This window comes from Budorcas taxicolor, chromosome 23 (assembly GCF_023091745.1).
Source record: "Budorcas taxicolor isolate Tak-1 chromosome 23, Takin1.1, whole genome shotgun sequence".
NCBI classification, from domain to species: Eukaryota; Metazoa; Chordata; class Mammalia; order Artiodactyla; family Bovidae; genus Budorcas; species Budorcas taxicolor.
This window is the reverse complement of record NC_068932.1, coordinates 22,714,154-22,734,774: the sequence shown is the minus strand read 5'-3', so window position 1 is coordinate 22,734,774 and position 20,621 is coordinate 22,714,154. Positions and strand designations below refer to the sequence as shown.

Below are 20,621 nucleotides of genomic sequence, written 5' to 3'. Positions count from 1 at the left end.
CCGCCCAGGCCGTCGCCGCGGTGGAGACGGCCAGAGGGTGCCTCGGGGGCCGCGGGGCGCTCAGGGGGCGGGGTGCCGGCGCGCCCTATTCCGGTTCCATTGGCTAATGTCTGTGCCAGTCACAGGTAGTGAAGGCGTGACTTGACAATAGGTCCCTCCTCCCTCTCTCTCCCGGAGTTGTGGGGGTGTTCCAAGGCTCTTCGCTTCCCCCTAGCGTTAGGAGGAGCCCAGGATTAAATAAAGATATTGGGACATCCTCTGAGGTGCTAGGGACCCAAGAAAGCTTTGGGAAGTGCGCCGACAAAAAGCATGTCACTGTTATGCTAACACGGTGCTCAGAAGGATTTATTTAATTTATTTCAGAAGGATTTAAACATAAATGTAACAATGGATTGCTACAATGGATTGCTACAATGGACTGCTTCCTTCGTCCATGTAGCATTAAAAACGGAATTTTTTAGTTTCTAAGGCACCGGGTTGGAAATTATTTTCCTGCCTGCAATAACTTTATTTATAGTAATGTCTTCCACTCAATAATCTTGAAATTTCAAGAGAAAAGGATAGAAGAGAGTCCTGACTACTGGCGGAAAGTCCTGACTACTGGCTATTAACTAAAGATCCCCACAACATGAAGGAAAAGAGGAAATAATTTATTAGAGAAAAATGCACTGGGCTTCTTAGAAAGCAGTAACACATAATCTCTCAATTCCATTTTCTCATTCATCAGTGTCATTTCTGCTGCTGCCGCTGCTGCTAAGTTGCTTCAGTCGTGTCCAACTCTGTGCAACCCTAGACGGCAGCCCACCAGGTTCCCCCATCCCTAGGATTTCTAGCTCCCCATGAAAATTAAAGATATACTAGAGCAGTTCCTGGGCTTCCCTCGCAGCTCAGTCGGTAAAAATCTGCCTGCAGTGCAGGAGACCTGGGTTCGATCCCTGGGTCGGGAAGATCCTGTGGCGAAGAAAATGGCAACCCACTCCAGTATTCTTGCCTGGAGAACCCCATGGACAGAGGATCCTGGCAGGCTACAAATTCATGGGATCACAAAGAGTCGGACACGACTTAGCGACTAAAGAGAGAGAGAGAGACAACAGTTCAGAAGCTATTAGATGAAGGATGTTTTAATGACCAAAAGATCATCTATACCAGTAGTTCCAAATGTCAGTCTTCAGACCAATACTAGTATGTTGCCAAGTTTACACCTTTCCAGGAAAAACATGAGAAAATCAACCAAAAATATTTTGTTCATTATTTCCAGTATTTTGGCCACCTGATGGGAAGAACTGACTCATTGGGAAAGACCCTGATGCTGGGAAAGATTGAAGGTGGGAAGAGAAGGGGACGACAAAGGATGAGATGTTTGGAGGCATCACTGACTTAATGGACATGAGTTTGAGTAAGCTCCAGGAGTTGGTGATGGACAGGGAAGCCTGCGTGCTGCAGTCCATGGGGTCGCAAAGAGTCGGACACGACTGAGCTGAACTGAACTGAACAAAAATATACCTTTTTTTTTTTTTTTTTTTTTTTCAAAAAAAGCAAGCCTTATGCAATATACTTTCCTTTGTTCTAGGAATATGTTCCTCAGCTGTATGTATACTAAAATTTCCTTTTATTAGACTAAGAAGGTGGTTCAGTTCAGTTCAGTTCAGCCACTCAGTCGTGTCCCACTCCTTATGATCCCATGAACCACAGCACACCAGGCCTCCCTGTCCATCACCAACTCCTGGAGTCCACCCAAACCCATGTCCATTGAGTTGGTGATGCCTTCCAATGATCTCATCCTCTGTTGTCCCCTTCTCCTGCCCTCAATCCCTCCCAGCATCAGGGTCTTTTCAAATGAGTCAGCCCTTAGCATCAGGTGGCCAAAATATGATTGGAGCTTCAGCTTCAAAATCAGTCCTACAATGAACACCCAGGACTGATCTCCTTTAGGATGGACTGGTTGGATCTCCTTGCAGTCCAAGGGGCTCTCAAGAGTCTTCTCCAACACCACAGTTCAAAAGCATCAATTCTTCGGTGGTCAGCTTTCTGCACAGTCCAACTCTCACATCCATACATGACCACTGGAAAAACCATAGCCTTGACTAAATGGACCTTTGTTGGCAAAGTAATGTCTCTGCTTTTGAATATACTATCTAGGTTGGTCATAACTTTCCTTTCAAGGAAGAAGCATCTTTTAATTTCATGGCTGCAATCACCATCTGCAGTGATTTTGGAGCCCAGAAAAATAAAGTCAGCCACTGTTTCCCCTGTTTCCCTATCTATCTGCCATGAAGTGATGGGACCAGATGCTGTGATCTTAGTTTTCTGAATGTTGAGCTTTAAGCCAACTTTTTCACTCTCCTCTTTCACTTTCATCAAGAGGCTTTTTAGTTCCTCTTCACCTTCTGCAATAAGGGTGGTGTCATCTGCATATCTGAGGTTATTGATATTTCTCCCGGCAATCTTGATTCCAGCTTGTGCGTCATCCAGCCCAGCGTTTCTCATGATGTACTCCGCATATAAATTAAATAAGCAGCATGACAATATACAGCCTTGACGTACTCCTTTTCCTATTTGGAACCAGTCTGTTGTTCCATGCCCAGTTCTAACAGTTGCTTCCTGACCTGCATACAGGTGGTAGATGTTTATTAATGCCTTATAGACCCATATGAAAACATTGCAACCTCATATTGTCCAGTGGAAGTGGTGGCAAGTGGAAGGACTAGCCTGTAAAATCCAAACATTCACGAGTTACTGATCAATCCAAACCGAACTACAGACAATACTGAAGACTACATACTTCAGCATGGAGTGAGAATCCCTTCAAAGGGTCTACAGATCCAGACGCGAGATTGCAACCATCAATAGGCGTACCCTTCCATTTACCTACAGAAACTACAAAGCCCAGGGTACTGTGCGTCGAAACGCGACGCTCCGTTCCTTAAACTAGGCGGGGTTCCAAAGCAGCCTGGCTCGCTAATTCAGGTGCAAGGCATGTTGGGTATTGTAGTTCTTCGAAAGTGAGGTCGGGCCGCTCCCCGGCTGCCCAGTGCCGGCGGCTAGACTGCGCATGCGTGTCAGTGGCGTTAGCGGCGGACCGGGCTGGCAGTTCCTTCCTCGGAAGGAGAGGTTCTTCTGCCATGGAGTCCTACGATGTAATCGCCAACCAGCCTGTCGTGATCGACAACGTGAGTTGCATCCCCCTAGCAGGGCTTATGCTCTCTTCCCCGAAGGGATCGCTTCCCGTGTTTCAGTCTGGGCTGCCGGTTCTTTGTCACTGGCCCGGCCTGTCAGGCGGGTTCAGCCGCCGCCGCCTCTCTCCTCCCTCGAACCGAAGTCCGTAGATAGGGCGACCAGCTGGCCAGCAACCATGAGATGGAGAAGCTTGGGATGGATAAAGGGAAGGGTTATAGTCCTAGCAGGGTCCTTGGGCCCTTGACTCGAGGGTCCTTAACCGCTCTGTGAGTCCCCGGCACCCGCCCCTCCCCAGTTTTCGATAACTCTATTGGCTGCTCTGGCTGTCCATCTTGACCGCTGACCCCGCCTCTGGGCCTTGCCGGATGGGGGCAGCCTTCTGCAGTGATTGGCTCGTTCCCTTGCCGTTCTTCCGGGCCGCCATAGTGTTTCCTCTTTCTAAGGGCGGTGCGGTGCACGAGGGCTGTTGTGATTGGTTTCGGGGACTCCCAGTGGAGGGGGCAGACGGGCTAGGGCGGCGGGTGGAGCAGGGCTAAGTTTCCTTCGGTCCCAGCCGGCAGGGCGGCTTAGCGGTGTATATGGGTGGGGTCTGAGAGTAATGCCAGAAATGGCCTGAGGATTTCAGTTACTTCTGTGATTATAAATTATACCGTTAATAAAGCTCGAGAAGAAAGGAGAATGACAAAGCAAGCAGGGAGGTACCTTCCTCTTTGAAACGCCTAGTTGCTGGGGGTAAAAATTACTAAACATAATACTTGCCAGGCGCTCCAGCGCTTACACGGAGGGGTTCGCATACATTCCAGTTGGATCTTCACAAGGTGAATAGTTAAGGCAGGAATTTTGATCCTCGTTTTACAAATGACAAAACTGAAGCGCAAAAATGTAAAGTGAGTCCAAGGTCGCACTTTAATCCAGTGCTTTATCCGTTATTCATCCTGATAGTACCTACGCAAATGTATCAATAGTCACAAATCGAAAGAATCTAAATATAGCTCTTATTTCTGGCGGAAGGAGGCAGTTATTTAAAAAGTGGATGTCTGTCTTCCATTCAAAGGTTTAGTCCAGCGGAGATTGGTTGCTACCTTTCTAGTCCCCTCTGAGTCCCGCTACTAAGGCAGAATTGCGAATTCCCTCTGTCCTAAGCTGACTCAGATTCGGTTTCTTGATTCAGTCCTTGGGACGGTTGGCACTTGCAAGGTCCTTTCGTTTGCATCATCTTATTCAAGCTTCAACACTGATTGGTAGATAGGGCTCGAAATATCCAGAAAAATGAAACGTGAAAGGTTAAATAACAGTATTCAAACCACCTGGCTTATGAATTGAAGAGCCAAGATTCAATTTGAGATTGAATTCTTAATTCCTCACTTCTTCCAAGGAAAGGTGCTTCTTTAGCTAGCTTTCTTTCCTTCTCTCCTGGAAAAAGGTTGAGCTCAGTGAGACACCTCATTTTGGGGAGGATCTGATCGGCGGGCAGGGCAGGGAGGGTCGCGGATCTCCTTCCTTGGGCTATTGAATCCGGGTGGGAAAAGATGCTTGGTAGTCCTTCATTTTTCCTTAGTCTCTCGTTCCCCAGTTTCCTCCACACAGACAGTATCTAGGGCCTGGCACCACTAGGTGCACACTGGATTTTTAATTTTTATGGGTGGGGGGGATTAATGGCTGAAAATCTCTCACGGTAACAAAAATGTCCCTAAATAAAAGGATGGGAGGAAGGACTAGTTACTGCATAAGGTTGAGCAGGACTCTTTGTTCTTGATGTTAATTTTCAGAGAACACTACTATTTCTATCTTCAGCCAGTTTGTGTATGCTTCATGTGCCTTTTTCTTGGTTTTAAAAAGAAAGAAAAAATAGAAATTAACAATTTCCTGTTTTCATCAGCAGTGCAAAAAGAGCAGTCTGTCCATCCCACCAGACCTTTTGCTTCTAGAATTGTTGGGCTGCAGTGCTATCTCCAACCATTTTCTTTATGTCACTTAAGCAAATGCTTCTTAGTTCCTTCTTTCTCATTCTTGAGAGTGTATTTGAAATGCATCAAAGCAGCGGTACCTTTTCAGTTTGAATACTTAAGGAATAGACTTGTTTTTTCTCTGGGAAAACATTTCCTTTATTATGCCAGCAATCTCACCAAAAGATGAAGTAGGAGAAACTTAAGTAATTTTCCCACTAGATCATTTAAAATATTTGAGCCAGCTTTATATTATGAGGATAACGTGTCTCTAGCAGATTTAACAGCCCCATAGTTTACCATGCTGCCATAGTTTTATTTCTGGGCTAAGTAGAGTGTAATTAAAAGACAGAAGAACAAAGAAAGCAAGGAAAAGAGAGAACAGCCCCATTATCAGTTCACAGCCTTTCCTAGTCTTAACGCAATTGTTGACCACCCCTTTCATAGATTCTGGGACCAAACCAATTCATCAGAATTTAATGAAGATGGAAGGGTGTGTGTATGCATATGTGCACATGCGATTTAATGATTACAACAACAACAAAAAGTGATGAGTATTTTAAAAAACTAAACATGTTGTTCTTCCCAAAGTCATATCACAGATAGTAGTACAAGAATGAGAAGGGCCACTTCCAGGACTATAACACTTTAATAGGAATACTATATTCTGAACTCAGATCTTTGGGAGGTTAAATACTTCCATAAAATGAATCAACATTATGGTCAATCTTAAAATTATCTTTTCTGGCTATAATATGTGGGCCTAAATGCAGGAATAATATCAGATCTCTACAAGTTTTTCAAGCTAAGAGTTTTACTGTTTTGGGGGGTCATTATGTTTCTTCGGCCCCCTTTTTGAAAAGTGAGATTCTTTAAACACACAGAAAAGTTCAAAGAGGTATATAACGAGCACCTATGTAGCATGTGTCCTCCACCTTGATTTAATAAATGTTGTCATTTGCCAAATTTGCTTCAGATTTTTTTAGGACATAAAACATTACAGATCTAATCGAAGGCTCTTTGTACCCATCCATAATCCCACCCTTTCTGGTCCATACATAACCCTGGAAGCAAACCTCACTGTAAAATTAATGTGCTCCTTTCTTTCTGATTTTATGGACACATGTATTTTATAATGTGTGTATATATAGTATTTATGTTTTTAATTTTTTTTAGCTGCTATCATCTTACTTGCTAGCTCTCCTTATTCTGGTGGTGGTGGTGGTTTAGTTGCTAAATCGGGTCTGACTCTTTGTGACCCCCATGGACTGTAGCCTGCCAGGCTCCTCTGTCCATGCGGTTTTCCAGGCAAGAATACTGGAGTGGGTTGCCATGCCCTTCTCCGGGGGATCTTCCAGTTCAGGGACTGAACCCACAGCTCCTGCACTGGCATCCTGATTCTTAACTGCTGAACCACCAGGGAAGCCCTTCCTTAATGTAAAAAATTTCAAATGTAAACAAAAGGAGGGGAAATGTTATAACAAACATCCATGTATCCATCATCTAACTGTAATAGTTATCAACTCTTGACCAATGTTTTTAGCTACATACCCACCCACTTCCCTCTTTCACAAACTTTTAAAAACATAACCAGTATACTATTATCAAAGCTAATAAAATTAGCAGTAATTCCTTAATATCATCAAATATCTAGTCAGTGTCAGTTCAATTCATTTCAGTTCAGTTGCTCAGTCGTGTCCGACTCTTTGCGACCCCATGAATCGCAGCACGCCAGGCCTCCCTGTCCATCACCATCTCCTGGAATTCACTCAGACTCACGTCCATCAAGTCGGTGATGCTATCCAGCCATCTCATCCTCTGTCGTCCCCTTCTCCTCCTGCTCCCAATCCCTCCCAGCATCAGAGTCTTTTCCAATGAGTCAACTCTTCGCATGAGGTCGCCAAAGTACTGGAGTTTCAGCTTTAGCGTCATTCCTTCCAAAGAAATCCCAGGGCTGATCTCCTTCAGAATGGACTGGTTGGATCTCCTTGCAGTCCAAGGGACTCTCAAGAGTCTTCTCCAGCACCACAGTTCTAGTCAGTGTCAAATTTCACTAATTTTCTCTCTCTTCTTTAACAGTTTGTCATCAGCTCTTAAGATCTGTTGATTCGCTTAAGTTTAAGGGACACTAGAATTAGTGAGGAAATGAAGTCAGTGTATTTATTTAACACCATTACTTGTGGTATGACTTTCAGCCTGTTGGTTGTACAACTGCAGTGAGAATCCTCCCTAGTTTGGTGGAGAGGGAAGAGAAGGTGGCTTATAGATTACACTCAATTATGTGTATTTTGAGAGCCATGGATGTGCTTCACAAACTGGAAAGAATGTCCAGAATAGGGGTCTCAAACTCAATGCCTGGGGAGGCCAACCAGATACATTAAAAAGGCGGAGGAGGGGCAAGGGGATGAGGAGAAGGTAGTCTTAATAAGTGAGAAATCTGAGAGGTGCATTGAGCATGTTTGACCAAGGTTTCCAGCAGGTTATCCCCATGCAGGAATGCAGGCCCAGTGTTACCAGATTTTCTCATTTTTCAAGGGAAATCAGAAGTGTTAATCTCATATGCAATCTCTAGTGGTTTTTAATTTTTAATTTTTTTTTGGCCACACCAGGTGGCATGTGGGATCTTAGTTCCCTGACCAGGGATCGACGCCTCGCCCCCTATGTTGGAACCATGGAGTCTTAACCACTGGGCCACCAGGGAAGTCCTGCAATCTCTAATTTTTAACTGTTGGAAGTTAATGTAAAAGTAGTTTGTGGTCTGTGGAGACAGAAAGTATGTCAGTGGTTGCCTAGGTGGGGGTTAGTAAGGATAGAGAGTGGCTGCTAATGGGTACAGGGTTTCTTGGGGGGATGATGAAAAGTTCTAAAATTAGGTTGTAGTGATGATTGTTCAGCTCTGTGAAAATACTAAGAACCATTAGATGATGCATCTTAAATGGGTAAATTGTGTGGTATGTGAATTTTATCTCAAAGTTGTTTTTTAAAAACTACTTTGTGGACTAAACAAACTATGTCTTTGGGCCAGAATGGGCTACCAGTGTCCTAGAATCTGAGGCTCCACCTCACAGCATTAAATGGCAGACAACTAGCCTTCTTCCCAGCATGTTAAGAATAATCAGTGCTTAGGGTAAAGTTGCCCAAGCCACAGGGTCGATAGCCAGCAGGTACTACGAGAAACATGCTGAGGAATTTGCTATTTGTTTGCCTGTACCAGAAGGAAAATGGTCAGAGTTGGCTGGCAGCAGACTTGAGTTCCAAAACTCAAATATTTAATGAGATTACTTTTTCAAATGTAGGCATTTGTTTCAAACAAGGCATTTATTTACTTGGTTTTGACAGAGTGAATAACAAAGAGTGGCAGCTCATTTGCCAAGTATACAGTTCCTAGTTACAAATACTATTAAAGAAATTGACAGGACCCCTTTGTATGCTCTCTTGGTATGGCTTGAGCAGAATAGAGGCAACTCAGCCACTTGCCTTGTCCCCACCCCATTTTTCACCTGACACTTGGCCTGCCAAGCCAGCTCATGAGGCTGCAGGGACAAGCTGGGTCTGGTTCTACCTGTGTATCATTCCCAAGACTGTCTTCACCTTCCCCGTACCACCTCTGCCTGGGGCTTCGGGCATTCCAGCTGCTCATTCAGGTTCCATACTTTCGGCTTCATCTGCCAATCATTTGAGCTTGGTTTTCATTTTAGTTAGCCAGCATCTAGCCGACTACCCTGCAAATGTCAGATACCACTGATATACAAAGTCTCTGACCTCAAGGAATTTGCACTGAAAAGAGACAAAAGTGTAAACCATAAATTAGAATAGAAAGCAGAATGAAATTCATACTACCTAGTGAACAGGTAATGGTGATTTGGGGAAGGTAATAGGAAGAGGATAACAAATTCCAACTGGAGATTATCCTTCAGGAGGAAGGCAATGATATTTGAACTGGGCCTGTTATATTCTTGCTGGGAAGGACAGGGAGAAAGAAAAGAACCTAATGTTTTAATCTGCCTTGTCACTCAAACTCTAGCTCTCTTGTTAGTAAACTCAAAATCAAATCTCCAGGAAAAGCATCTCTTAGAAATATCTCAGAGAATCCCTGGGGGTCCATCGGCTAAGACTCCATACTCCCAAGGCAAGGGGCCTGGGTTCAATCCCTGGTTGGGGAACTAGATCCCACATGCCACAACTAAAAGATTCCACATGCCACAGCTAAGACCTGGTGCAGCCAAATAAATATTAAAAAAAAAAAGTATCAGTCTCAAAAAAAAAAAATCTAGAGTCTGAAGCACAGATTTCATCGTTTCTCATTTTCAGCTCCTACCAGGAGATCCAATTAGTCTGTTAGCATCACCACACCCAGATGAAGGCAGTGGGCAATTATAGGAAGCCTGAGCTAACAAGTTCCCCAAATTCTCTTGTACGATGTTCTCACTAGCTGCGCCACTGTCCCCAAGCCCTTGGGTTTGCAGTAGGATAGTCCACCCTCCTTCCCAGTCTTTCAGCTCAGTTTACAGCTGTAGCTTTTCCAGGCTCCTTGCTGTTCTGCCCAGACCGATGAGTTTGCACATTGTCTCCTGTTTTTTCTGTTGGCAGAAGTTCCTGCTGTCTTAGAGAACTGGCTTGCCGTGCTCTCCCCCAATACCTCTTTCCCTGTCCTTCAACCACTTCTTACCTCCTCCCTTCTCCCTCGCTAGGATCAGTCACCTGCCCCCTCACCCTGCTCTTATAAAAAAGCAGGAATAAAAAAGACAGATGGATCCAGGGGTGTTGCTGGGAAGCCTTTGGTACCAAGGTAACCTTGGCTATTTAGCATCTCCTGATGTCTTTAAAGCTTGTGTGTTCTGGAAACATTACACTCCACCCCAGGAGAAGTTGTCGACAGGCAGCAGGAGATGGCTTGCTGCACCTGGAGCTGGAACTGTGTTGGGGGTGGAAGGACAAGGGTACCTGGTGTAGTGGTAGAAGAATTAAGAAGGAAGAGAACACGGTGATCTGCAGGCACCATCAAGCTTCAACACCTGTCCTGCATGGTGCTGATGTCCAGAATCAATGTTTACTTTGGCTGGGCCCACGTGGTACCAGAGATGACGGTGGGAGATGGCAGATTCTTCTCAGAGTGCTTAAGGGCTCTTCTGCTCTTGACTCTCAAGAGACCAATGAGCACAGCAAAGCACAGTGAAAAGGCAAAATAACTGCTGCAGCCCCCCGCAAATCCCTGTAGCTTGCCCCTGCAGTCAGAACCGGACGACACACGTCATATGGGAGTTAGCTTCGAGTATGGCAGTGCTATCAGGGTGTGTCTGTCATAAAGGCCCTGGAGGGCAGGGACAGTTCAGGTCTGAACTGGGAAGGTAGCTTAGACGCGCACTCCCTGATGGTTTAGCAGAATTGTGTGCCCTTCCCACCTCGGTTGTGTTCCTAAACTTGACCGCTTTGTGCTTCTAGGTACTTTCCTCTTCTGTCCTCAAGCCTTTTCCTTTTCTTCCCTTTATTAATATTATTTTTAATTCCAAAAGTAAACATGTTCAATGTAGAAAAGACGAAGAATACATAAAAATCAAATAGAGTGTGCAGTAGAAATTCCCCTCACCATTCCCAGCCCCAGTGCCCTCCCTTTGCCATGCATTCACTGTACAAATCCTCATATGAGTGGATATATTACACCTAAATATAAGGTCCTTTCTCTTTCTAAAACAAAGGTGGAACCATATTATACATACTTTGTGATATGAATCTCCTCTTGTTTTTGTGATAGTCTGACTTCTCTTTCTCTCCGCAGGGATCCGGTGTGATTAAAGCTGGTTTTGCTGGTGATCAGATCCCCAAATACTGCTTCCCAAACTAGTAAGTCATTCTGTAGCTTAGTCAGAAGCTTGTAAGGCTTGTCAGTTTTGTTATGATGTCAGCCCTCCATCTTTTAGGGGGAAAGGATCTCTCATTTAGGTCAGTCTTGGTATTCAAAACAACAACAACAAGCAAGGGACAAGAGCTGGCTTTTGGAGTAAGCAAACTGTTGCCTGCATGGTACAATTGAGAGGCAGGTTTTTTTTTGTTTTTTTGTTTTAATCTGATGCCAAAAATGTTATCATTGGTGACTTACTGCTTTGGATGACAGTCTCATAATGGAATCTTCTTAAAATTCTCCTGTCATACAGAATGGAATTTGACATTAAACCATACCTACCATTCTAGGGAGAATGAGTCTTTTTCTCAGCTCTTTCTTACTAAGGCAGAGATGCTGCAGGCAGGAAAAGGGCACAGACACCTGGGAAAGGGGTCAAAGCAGTGGAGAAAGGAGGAAGGCCATCTCTCAGTTACAGCATCACAGTTGTCCTTCATAGAAGGCCTGGGCAGGAGGCTAAGGATACAAAAACTTTTTGAGTTAATCATTCTAAATGAATTCTTGTTTCCTTGTGTCTCTTCATCTGTACATATATCGGGGAAAGCGAAGAACTAGGGATATTGAATCCTCCCGAATTTGATAACTTATAAATATAATAAATATATGAAATAGTATACTAATGAATAAATACAAAAAAAAAGTTCATTATAGAAATTGTACGAAGTGCATTCCTCAGTGACAGCCAAGTAGAATGGAGTATATTTCTTCCCATCCAAGTACATGCGTTCGTATATCTGTCCTATGTTCTGTCATGAAGTGAGGAGTGACAGTCTTCCCCGCCCTCTTTTGCAGTGTGGGCAGACCCAAGCACGTTCGTGTCATGGCAGGCGCCCTCGAAGGTGACATCTTCATAGGCCCCAAAGCCGAGGTAATCCCACGTCCTACTGAAGAAGCCTCAACCCAGCAGGGGACCTTCCCTGTTCCCCACGCAGGCAGTATCCGACAGAGGGACATGAGTAAAAGAAACAATTTCCTCTTGAAATCTCCCCTTTCACTCTCTCATTCTAAAGAGAATAAACCTAAATGGTTTATTTCTCCCAGGAACAGCCTCTGGTTTTGGAAAGGAAATATCTGGAACCCCACTTTGGGAAACAGAGACCAGTCCAGAAAAAAGGGCTTTTGCCTTCCTTCTATCACTATGTTGCCAAAGATCAAATTGACTGGCTTGGTTATTTTTTGGCAAAAGTGATTGAGGGAGATCCTGGCTGGGGTACCCTGGGGATAAGTTAATTAGCACAGTTTGGCAGAGCCCTCGGGCAACTTCTAGAAGCAGAACAGCAGAATCTTTGTTGCCAACCTTGGCTGGAGATGCCAGGAGATTGTGTCCTGGGACCAGACAATGAGGAGGATGCCACCCAGGGGCCCACAGAAAGGCAGAAGCCCTCTGCTTTGCCAGCTGGTTGGGCATTGAGCATAGTTCACAGCATACAGTTTAGGGACTTGGAGGATGGGTGGGTCCACCCTTAGCCATGGGTGTGGATTGTGGGGTCCACCCGGCAGTCCTGCTGAGAGGCTGGCTGCAGCTGCAAGCACTGCTCTCCGCCCCCAGGAGCACCGAGGGCTGCTCTCCATCCGCTACCCCATGGAGCACGGCATCGTCAAGGACTGGAACGACATGGAGCGCATCTGGCAGTACGTCTACTCTAAGGACCAGCTGCAGACTTTCTCAGAGGAGGTGAGGGTCCTGTGTGTGGGGCGCCATGTGGGCCATGCAGAGCAGACAGAAGCCCTACCCCAGGCATGAGGCAGATGACAGCAATAACTGCCTTGAGCGTTTGTGTCTTATGTTCTAGGCATCAGGCATGTGCTTTTCAGACATGTTTGCCTTTAATCTTCACAGCATCCCTATGAGGCACAGGCAGTATTATTATCTCCACTTTGCAAACAAGGGAACAGAGGTTCAGAGAAGCCAGATGGTGTTTCCGCGATCACCCAGTGAAGAGTGGTAGAGCTGGGGTTCCAACCCACGCCTTTCAGACCCCAGAGCTATATATACTCTAGTTTCCAAGGAAGGAACTCTCAACTCAGAAACACAAAGGAAGGTGCTGACTAGGCTCATCAGAATTGCCAGGAGAGGGATGTATTCTGTTTTTTAATAGTATAATCAATAATGATATTTAATTTTCTATTTTGGAAAAAAAAATTTTAAGTATTACTTTTATCAGAGTAATTCCAAATATAGAGTTTAGCAAAATCTTGACATCTGGAGCTATCCAGAAGGTACAAGGGCCCATGTAAGAATCTTGGAGGACAAGAGGGTAGCAGAAGGTGAGGATAGAATGACACTTTAACGGGGGTATGAATTTGGAAAGTTGAGAAACTGGCTTGGGTGGCAGTAAGTGACCAGCCCACCAGCCCTCTTTTTAGAGAGAGGCTGACAAAGTTCGTGTGGGCTCTCCAGCCAGCCACGCAGTACTAATGAGGGCTGGGAATCTGTCCTCACCCTGATGGCTATTCGGGCATCTTTCACCAGCATCCTGTGCTCCTGACAGAGGCGCCTTTAAATCCACGGAAAAACCGGGAACGAGCTGCTGAAGTTTTCTTCGAGACCTTCAACGTGCCAGCCCTTTTCATCTCCATGCAAGCTGTGCTCAGCCTGTGAGTAACAGCTGGCTGGCGAGCCTAGCCCCTGGGGGGAAGCAGTCCTTTGGCAGAATCGAGGCTGGCCCTGCTGTGGGTTGGTGCAGAGCTCCTTAAGCACCTCTGCCAGGGACGGTAATGGATGGTGGGAAAGGGAGCATCTCCCAATCTCAGCCCTCCCTGCTGGTCTGGTGCCAAAGGCTCTCCGCTGAGCCTTCTGGGAAGGCCACGTGCTGCAACTGCTCTCCCTGCTGGCCCCTGCAGTGAGTTCAGGTGTTTTTTTCAGGGCCTACTTGAGCCAGGCGCTGTGCAAGGCTGGTGATAGGCTCGTGATGAAAACACCCCTGTCATCCTGTCTTGCTCCCCCTGCCTCCCACCAGGGTTAGGTCTGGTGCCAAGACCATATATTGGTAGCCTGCAGATGGCATGTTTGATCCCGCTAAAAAATTGAGAGCCAACCTTTAAAAATTGGGACATTTCCTATCAAAATAAAAATTTCTGACTTCTCTGAAAAAAAAAGGGAAGATCTGATAATGCCGGGCCTGCATTCCTCTAGAGCAAAAATCAGCAGGAGCTGAAAGAAAATCACAGCTGCCATTTTAGATAGGGTTTGGAAACCTGACTTCACCACAGCCTTCTCCATTGCCTGTTATCCAACACGAAGGCTGAATGTCAGGTGCTGTTTATGAAACATTATGGTTTTTTTCCCCCTCATATCACAGAAATTTATTTCTGTACCCTTGTCCTTACCAAGAGAAAAACTTAAGGACAGACCTAGAGGGCCAAAAGCTAGTTGGTTGGTTGGTTGGTTTTCCTTCTTTAACATTTTGGCAGCATTGCACAGCATGTGGGATCTTAGTTCTCTGATTAGGGATCGAACCTGGGCCCCCTGCATTGGGAGTGAAGAGTCTTAGCCATTCCACCAGGGAAGTCCCCCAAAGCTAGTTTTTTATGCAAGTGAAAATATTCCTATTTTCTTTAATTCATTCACTTTTCTTGCCTAACCCCTGAGTTTTTTCCTCTTGTCTAGAGAGTAAAAACTGTCCCTCAGGCTGGGTCCCTGAAGCAGTGGAAGGGCAGGCCGTCTCCTGCAGCTGGAGGGCCTGTTCTTCTGGAGGAGTGGCAGAAGGGGTGTGTGGAGAGGCTTGGCTCCTTTCCTTCAGACATTCCAGGCTTGCTTGCTTCAGTGCTCAGGCTGCCTCATACTCAGTCCAGTCGGAGGCTTCTGGAGAAGGCAGGCCCCAGCTTCAGTTCAGTTGACCTTGAACTCTAGCAAGAAGTGAGAGTCTTCCCAGAGTGAGGAGGCAGGGGTGAGTGATGGTGTGCCTCCTGTGCTTCAGTTATGCCACCGGCAGGACCACGGGTGTGGTGCTGGATTCAGGGGATGGCGTCACCCATGCCGTGCCCATTTACGAGGGCTTTGCCATGCCCCACTCCATCATGCGGATCGACATCGCTGGCCGAGACGTCTCTCGCTTTCTTCGCCTCTACCTGCGCAAGGAGGGCTATGATTTCCACTCATCCTCTGAGTTTGAGATTGTCAAGGCCATAAAAGAAGTGAGTGCTGCCCCCATGGGCCCAGGTCTGGGAGAGGGAACGGGAACAGCAGCCAGGACCTCCGTGACCTGGAGTGAAGAGTGGCTAAACTCCTGCCCTGGAGATGGGTCTCTGTCCTTCCCGACCAGGCCTCCTGGAGGCCATGTGATCTCCAGCCAGTCCCCTCACCCTGAAGGATTGACCTTCCAAAGTGCTGCCATCTTGTGGGCTAAAGGGAGCTGCCTATATTTCCTAAGCTGGGTGATAAGCACACCCATGCTCATTATGTTTTTTATACATCATGTACAAATTACACATGTTCTTTTACACTCTTGAAGAAGTCAGACTGTTTTTGTTTTTTTTTTTAAAGTAAAATGAACCCTCCTATCATCTACGGCTCCTGGGAGACCTCTGAGCTGGGTAGGCAGGGCCCAGAACCATACAAGTAGTAGGAAAAAGACACCTGAGTCTGAACTAAGATTAAGCCGAGTTGCCACGCTTGGCCCCCAGGAAGGTGGAGCAGGTGGGGACACATATCCTAAGAAGGGGTGGGGAGGTTTGGGTCAGCTTCACTGGGTGGCACTTAGGATATGCAGCACTCATGACCTTTAGGACAGTCACTGCAATGGATGGGGACTTTGACCAGGGAGGCACCAGCTTTCCAGCCAGCCTGACTTGTGCTTGGTTCTCCAGAGAGCCTGCTACCTGTCCATAAACCCCCAGAAGGATGAGACACTAGAGACGGAGAAGGCGCAATACTACCTGCCCGATGGCAGCACCATTGAGGTAGGTGGCGGGGCCTCTCCCCTCGGGTCCCCAGAGCACTGAGCCCAAAGAGAACTCCCCGTGGGGAGGCAGGGGTCAGGTGCACCAGTCCTTTTACACCCTCTGCCTGGAGCAGTGTAGCTGTTGAGCTGCAGCGTCTCCTGCAGGGTGAGGTGCCAGGGACCTTGCTTCTCCTGTGTGGAGGGGAGGAGGTGTTCTCCTGTGGGATTAGAAGGCTGATGTGTAGTGCTATCCTTAACCACTCAGGCACAGTATAGAGTGAATTCCAGCCTCCTGGACCTGCACCGATAGGAGGAAATTTCCACAAATGAATGAATCTATCAAGTTTCTTGGCTAGAAAATGTCAGAGCTAGGATTAAACACAGGAGCTTCCTCTCTCTAGTTTCCCAGGAGCGCTGGTTTTTCCTTTATGTTCCCAGGAGCCCTATCTTTGTTTGTTGTGGCTCTTGACATACAAAGTCTTCCCCGAGTATGGCCTTCAGAGCCACCTGGTTATTAAGCCCTGGGCAGAGGGACCTGAGCCTAAGACGCTTGCCCCCCCACCCTGCAGATTGGTCCTTCCCGATTCCGAGCACCTGAGCTGCTGTTCAGGCCGGACCTGATCGGCGAGGAGAGCGAGGGCATCCACGAGGTGCTGGTGTTTGCCATCCAGAAGTCTGACATGGACCTGAGGCGCACGCTGTTCTCCAACATTGTCCTCTCGGGTGGCTCCACCCTCTTCAAAGGTTGGGCTTTGCTCTCAGGGCCCTACCCCAGGAAGCTGTCATGTCCTGCTGGGTCCAGGGGACTGATGTGAGATTCTCCCTTCCTGCCTATTCAGGTTTTGGTGACAGGCTATTGAGTGAAGTGAAGAAATTGGCTCCGAAAGACGTGAAGATCAGGGTAGGAGTATGCCAGGGGGTGGGCGAACTGGGCTGCCAAGGGTCTGGAGCACCGTGTGGCGCAGCCTCCCCTCCTGCTCTGCCCAAGATTTCCAGGCACCATCAGGTGGCTCCCAGCTTCTACTGTGCCCCTGAGGCCTGCTAGAGCAGGGGGACCCATCCTCATGATGGGTCTTCACCAAACGGGGCAGTTCTGATCCCCAGATGCGGCAGGATGCTAGACATGCAGTCTGTCAGGAAAGCTAACACTGACAGGAGCTTGACTTCAGCTGCTCCCCCGTGACACAGTCCAGGACCTCAGTGACTGCTGAGAGGAGCTGGCCTGCCTGAGGAAGGAGGGATCCTAAGTGGAGGAGTGTGGTGCCTGCCATGCAATCTGCTCCCCACCAGCTCCCAGCAGAGCTGGATCTTGCCTTCAGATAGCCCCTGCTTCCCTGGGAGCCATAGGTACTTTGGGTTGCCAGAAGCCTGTTTCTCCAGATGAGTGTCAGGCTGACCATGGTACCCCCCAGAGAGGCCACAGGGACAGAATTTAAAGGTTGTTGTGTGAAATGTATCCACTGACTCTCACTGGGGCTGAGATGAGTATTGGACGGGGAAGGGAGAGGGGAGGACGGCCATCTCAGATTCCTCTTTCTACCCACCCCGGCAGATATCTGCACCGCAGGAGAGACTGTATTCCACATGGATTGGGTGAGTAGCTCTTCTGGGAGTAAGAGTGGAACACTCTTATTGCAGAGGCATTGATTACGCCTCACCACCCCAGGCCTTTGAATAAAAGCCTGTTCTGGTTTGACCCCAGGGGGACTGGCTGGCTCCACAGATACCCACTCCCTGTCTCTGACGTGATTGCTTTGGATTCCCTCCATGCCAGGGGCTCCATCCTCGCCTCCCTGGACACCTTTAAGAAGATGTGGGTCTCTAAGAAGGAATACGAGGAAGATGGTGCCCGGTCCATCCACAGGAAAACCTTCTAATATTGGGACATCGTCTTCACCTCTCTCTGAAGTTAACTCCACTTTAAAACTCGCTTTCTTGAGTCGGAGTGTTTGCGAGGAACTGCCTGTGTGTATGAATGTGTGTGTGTGGGTATGAATGTGTGCACATATGCGAGTGCCGTGTGGCCCAGGGATCCCAGGATTTCAGGGCCTGGAAAGGACGATGAACTACCCATAATGGCGATGGCCTGAGACCTGGGGTTGACCACTAACTGGCCCCTGACAGGGAAGAGTGCTGGCAGAGGGCCCTGCTCTGTCAGCCGGGCCTTTGTCTGGCTGTGTGGGACTATGTTTACTACCACAGGGAGACAGAGAGGGAGGTAAACCAACCCCGGGGACACTTGCTGCTGCCCATCCTAGGCTGGGCCAGCCCCACCCCCTGTACCCAGGGTGCCCTGCAGCCTCCCCTTGTTCATCATTCTGCTCTCAATGCCTCTTGATTGTGGACTGAGGCCTGAGTCCAGGGTTGAGTTCTTGTCTGGTCTTGTTGCAGTTCGGGTTTAGAAAGCTGGAGAAGCACTCCAGGAGCTGTTATTGAGACTTCCCTGTCAGGAGCGGGCAGGATGCCCTCAACTTCACCTGGGGACCAGAACCACACTGGGCATTTGAGGAGGGCATGGAGCGCTACATCTGATCAGTGGCGGGCTTACTGCTCCAACCCCCAGCCCCATCCGGGGATCTCGGGAGAGTTTCAGGAGCCTGTTGGCCTCAGGTCCTGTTAACTTGCTTTCCATCCATCCATGGGCAGTGCCATCTTCAGTTTTATTTATTGAAGTATTTGTTCAGTTAGGGGACTGGAGAGAGGGAGCTCATTGCCCTGCCCACCAGTCACCCTGTTCACACTAATGTTTACAGCGCCTAAGCTTAGCATAGCGTTCAGGGCCCTGCCACTCCCTGCCAACATGAACTGACAGTATCCATAGGCCTCAGGACCATATGGGATCAGAGGCTACATTCAAAGTCACTCCAGCCTCTTTCTTTCTCCCTCTTCTACTTGCTCACTGCCCTGGAATCAACAGGCTGGTCGCTGGTTGGATTTTTCTGAAATAGGAGGCAGAATCACCATTTGGCAGAGGCTCCTGGCAAAGGAGGGGTATTGGGGATGCCGCCTCCTTAGGACTGGAGAAAGAGCCACAGTTAACCAAGCTGCCTTTTCCCGTGCTAGCTGACCCCAGGGGACTAGCTTGTAGAGGCCAGACAGCCCCTGCTGGCTGACTTGTGCCGTTCTTGTCTTTGGACTTATTTGGTCACGGAAGGAGGGGCCAGACCAGGCTGCCAGGAACTGATGGGCTCAGGCTCACTTCCTCTGGTCCAGTGGGGCCAGGCGCCTACCCTGGACTGGGCTGGCCTGGCAGGGGTCCAAAGGCTCTTCAGCCCAGAAGGTGCAAAGCTGGGGCTAGCAGATATTCACTGGCACCCTCACCCATGACACCAACACTTGCCCGACCCCAGATTCCAGGCAGTATTCTCGACCCCATGCCGTCCAATGACCAAAGGCCCTGCCAGGTGTGGGCCGCAGCAGCAGGTGTGTGTGAAAGCGATGTGGCGACCCGCGGACTGCAGTGTGCTTAACCAGCTCACCTCCCTCCTCTCAGCCCAAGCCTGTCCCCTGCACAGCCTCGCACAAACCATGTTGCCTGGTGGGGCCCAGTGTACTTAAATAAACTCGTTCTAATAGACACATCAGCTGGGCCTCTGTCTGTAGTCAGTGCAGGGTGGGAGGAGGGAGGAGCTCTGGGCCCTGAGACTGGGCCTAGTCTGTCCTCTAGAGGGCATGTTGCACCCGCCAGACTTGGCCAGACCTTCAGCCAAGTCCCAGCCTGTCGGGTGCATGCAAAGATGCTGTTGACAAAGAAGCCCAGAGACCAGGCCAGGAACTGAGAGTCCATGCCCTGTACACATGCCCAAGCCCATGGATGAGACTCCACCCACAGTGAGGCCAGCTCTTCACATCTCTGAAGTCAGGAGCTTATTAAAATGCAGTTCCTGGGGTCTATGCTCAGATATTCTGATTAATCACTTCTCCATTTTAAACCTGTATACTTGAGCAGTTCAGTTCAGTTCAGTTACTCAGTCGTGTCCGACTCTTTGCAACCCCATGAATCGCAGCACACCAGGCCTCCCTGTCCATCATCAACTCCCAGAGTTCACTCAGACTCACATCCATCAAGTCAGTGATGCCATCCAGCCATCTCATCCTCTGTCGTCCTCTTCTCCTCCTGACCCCAATCCCTCCCAGCATCAGTCTTTTCCAATGAGTCAACTCTTCGCATGAGGTGGCCAAAGTACTGGAGTTTCAGCTTTAGCATCATTCCTTCCAAAGAAATCCCAGGGCTGATCTCCTTCAGAATGGACTGGTTGGATCTCCTTGCAGTCCAAGACACTCCAACACCGCAGTTCAAAAGCATCAATTCTTCGGCGCTCAGCCTTCACAGTCCAACTCTCACATCCATACATGACCACAGGAAAAACCATAGCCTTGACTAGACGGACCTTAGCAAAGTAATGTCTCTGCTTTTGAATATGCTATCCAGGTTGGTCATAACTTTTCTTCCAAGGAGTAAGCATCTTTTAATTTCATGGCTGCAGTCACCATCTGCAGTGATTTTGGAGCCCAAAAAAATAAAGTCTGACACTGTTTCCCCATCTATTTCCCATGAAGTGATGGGACCGGATGCCATGATCTTCGTTTTCTGAATATTGAGCTTTAAGCCAACTTTTTCACTCTCCTCTTTCACTTTCATGAAGAGGCTTTTTAGTTCCTCTTCATGTTAGGGATGGGAATTGCTAGCACTTTTCAAGTGTTAACCATTTGATT

The 20,621-nt window shown here is 47.8% G+C and overlaps 1 protein-coding gene across 1 annotated transcript; it reads left to right on the top strand.

Moving 5' to 3' along the window:
* The first annotated feature begins 3,049 nt into the window (after positions 1-3,049).
* Positions 3,050-19,484, top strand: ACTR1A (actin related protein 1A). The gene is made up of 11 exons (XM_052660629.1): positions 3,050-3,170; positions 10,900-10,964; positions 11,815-11,890; positions 12,572-12,697; positions 13,496-13,620; positions 14,943-15,159; positions 15,832-15,924; positions 16,475-16,649; positions 16,745-16,806; positions 17,458-17,498; positions 17,680-19,484. The coding sequence occupies exons 1-11, from the start codon at positions 3,123-3,125 to the stop codon at positions 17,780-17,782; spliced, it is 1,131 nt and encodes a 376-aa protein (XP_052516589.1). The 5' UTR covers positions 3,050-3,122; the 3' UTR covers positions 17,783-19,484.
* The last annotated feature ends 1,137 nt before the right edge of the window (positions 19,485-20,621 follow it).